General features: G+C 55.3%; 1 protein-coding gene across 1 annotated transcript in view; it reads left to right on the top strand.

Annotated features, from left to right (window-relative positions):
- LOC104492873 (C-C motif chemokine 4-like) overlaps positions 1 to 1,233 on the top strand; it is a 1,448-nt gene extending 215 nt beyond the window's left edge. Inside the window, exons 2-4 of the mRNA XM_010135477.1 lie at positions 5 to 81; positions 646 to 757; positions 1,146 to 1,233. Coding sequence (XP_010133779.1) covers positions 9 to 81; positions 646 to 757; positions 1,146 to 1,233 — 273 coding nt within the window. The 5' untranslated portion in view covers positions 5 to 8. The remainder of the gene's footprint in view (positions 1 to 4; positions 82 to 645; positions 758 to 1,145) is intronic.
- The last annotated feature ends 987 nt before the right edge of the window (positions 1,234 to 2,220 follow it).

Below are 2,220 nucleotides of genomic sequence, written 5' to 3'. Positions count from 1 at the left end.
ACATCAAGATGAAGGTCCCTGCAGCCGTTTTTGCTCTTCTCCTCATTGCAGCCTCTTGCTCCCAAACTTTCTCTGGCCCGGGTGAGTCCTGCTTTTTTATAGCTCTAAGCCTTGTTATCATTTCACCATTGAGCTCCCCTGGCAGATCACTGGGAATTTTTTCAGCACTTTTTTGCAACACTCTTCCTCTCTGCACTGATCTCAGCTACATGTAGGACCCCCAGAATTAGAAAATTATCCATTCATCCGTCCATCCATCCACCCACCCATCCATCCATCCATCCATCCATCCATCCATCCATCCATCCATCCATCCATCCATCCATCCGCCCATCCATCTGTCCGGCCATCCTGGGCTCAGAGTACTTATTCCTGGTTACAGTTCAGGGACTTCAGTCTCTGCCCTGGGGCTGGGGGCAGTGGGGACATGAAGCTCTGAGCAATGACGGGGTGGCAATCTCTCCCAGTACCTGAGAATACTGTTCTGGGCACTGCACCAGATGATCCCCAGTGTCTATTTCAACCTTAACTGGCCTCTAATTCCTCCCTCCCCTCCTGCCAGCACCGCTCCCTCAGCTGGGGGGCTGGCTGCTCCCCACACACAGCCCAGCACATGCTCACCTTGTCTCTCCTTGCCTCTTCCAGTTGGATCCGACCTCCCAATCTGCTGCTTCACTTACACGCAGCAGAAGCTGCCGCGGAAGCTCATCCTGCGCTATTACAGCACCAGCACCAGCTGCACTCTGCCGGCTGTCGTGTGAGTACCAGCGCTGGCTCCGGGCACAGGCGAGCTGGGGCAGTTGCCATGGGTGGGTGTGTGAGTGACCAGCTCTGCAGGGTGGCCGTGGGCACCGGGGTCTGTTGGAATGGAGCAGGGTGAGGGGAGCCCGCTCGACAAGGGAAAGGGCTTGCACAGGGACCACCAGGGATGCTCTTGTGGGGACGCCCAGGGGTGTTCCTGCAGCAGTCGAGGAGGCAGTGTGGGAAAAGGGATGGGAGTGGGGGAAAGCATGGCCAGCTGCTGGTTTCTGCATCAGCTTTGGGCATAGAGGAGAACCTCTTGCACTGCCCCAAAGCTGAGATCCAGGCTCTCCTGGGACGCAGGTCTGAGCAGAGGTCTGATCTGTCTCACCCCTGTTCCACAGGTTCATCACAAAGAAAGGCCGCCAGGTCTGTGCCAACCCCAATGACACCTGGGTTCAAAGTTACCTGCAAAACCTGAAGCAGAACTGAGCAAAGCAAGATGGCAAGTGTAGCTGCTGCCATGCACGAGCTGCGTTATCCTGAGCTCCTGTGATGGAGCAGGACACTGGAGCAACAGGGGCTGCACAAGCCCACGTCATCTGCAGGTGGCTGCAGGGGACTGCTAGAAGGACATGGCGAGACACCTTCTGTTGGGGTGCCCTCCTCTTGCACCAGTCAGTCTGCAACCTCATCTCTTTGCCCGGACACCTCTGCCTGTGGCCTGGGAAGGCCCATGGGTCTGCACCTCTATTGTTCTTATATTATTTTAAATTATTTATAGATGATCATATGGGATAGGCAGCACTTTCTGCTGTAGATAATAATGCTATTTATGGGGGGGGTGGCTCAGAGTCTCACTGTTGGACAATGGGTGGCCCTGGCTTACACATGTGAAATCATGGTTCTGGAGAATAAAGAACTTGGACAAAGCTTCTGCCTTTCTCACTTTATGTGGCTGTGTGGTGTGCAGCAGCAGAGAGACAGGACCTCACCGTGAGCCGATCTGCATGCTCTGTACGGCACGCAATGATGGGAAATGGTTTGAGGCAAACCCATGAAGTTTCCATACCTCAGACATATGAATATCTTCTGACACCTCGTTCCACGCGCCGCCTCCCACATCCTCTACAGAATTAGACATGTTTGTGTGCACATACGGGCCTTTTACATACAACATGCTCTCCACACTCCCCAGGCGTGTCCCAAATTCCTGCTTTCCACTGCCAGCACCACAGGTCTCACCCCAGACTGGTCCCTGGGTGCACTGTGTGTGCAATGGGAGCGTGTGCGTGTGTGTGTGTGTGTGTGTGTGTGTGTGTGTGACGGGACTCATTGCTGTAAGGGGTAAAATCCTGCCAGAAGCTCTGGAGGGGCCAGCAGGGAGAGTGGGTCGTGGCTGAATGGGAGGAAGCGGAGGGCACGGAGCTGCCACGGTGCTGGGGCTGCCCTGGGAGCCGGGAGGGAACCCGGAATCAC

This window comes from Buceros rhinoceros, unplaced genomic scaffold (assembly GCF_000710305.1).
Source record: "Buceros rhinoceros silvestris isolate BGI_N320 unplaced genomic scaffold, ASM71030v1 scaffold12534, whole genome shotgun sequence".
NCBI classification, from domain to species: domain Eukaryota; kingdom Metazoa; phylum Chordata; class Aves; order Bucerotiformes; family Bucerotidae; genus Buceros; species Buceros rhinoceros.
The sequence above is the reverse complement of the archived record's forward strand: the minus strand, read 5'-3'. Positions and strand labels throughout refer to the sequence as shown.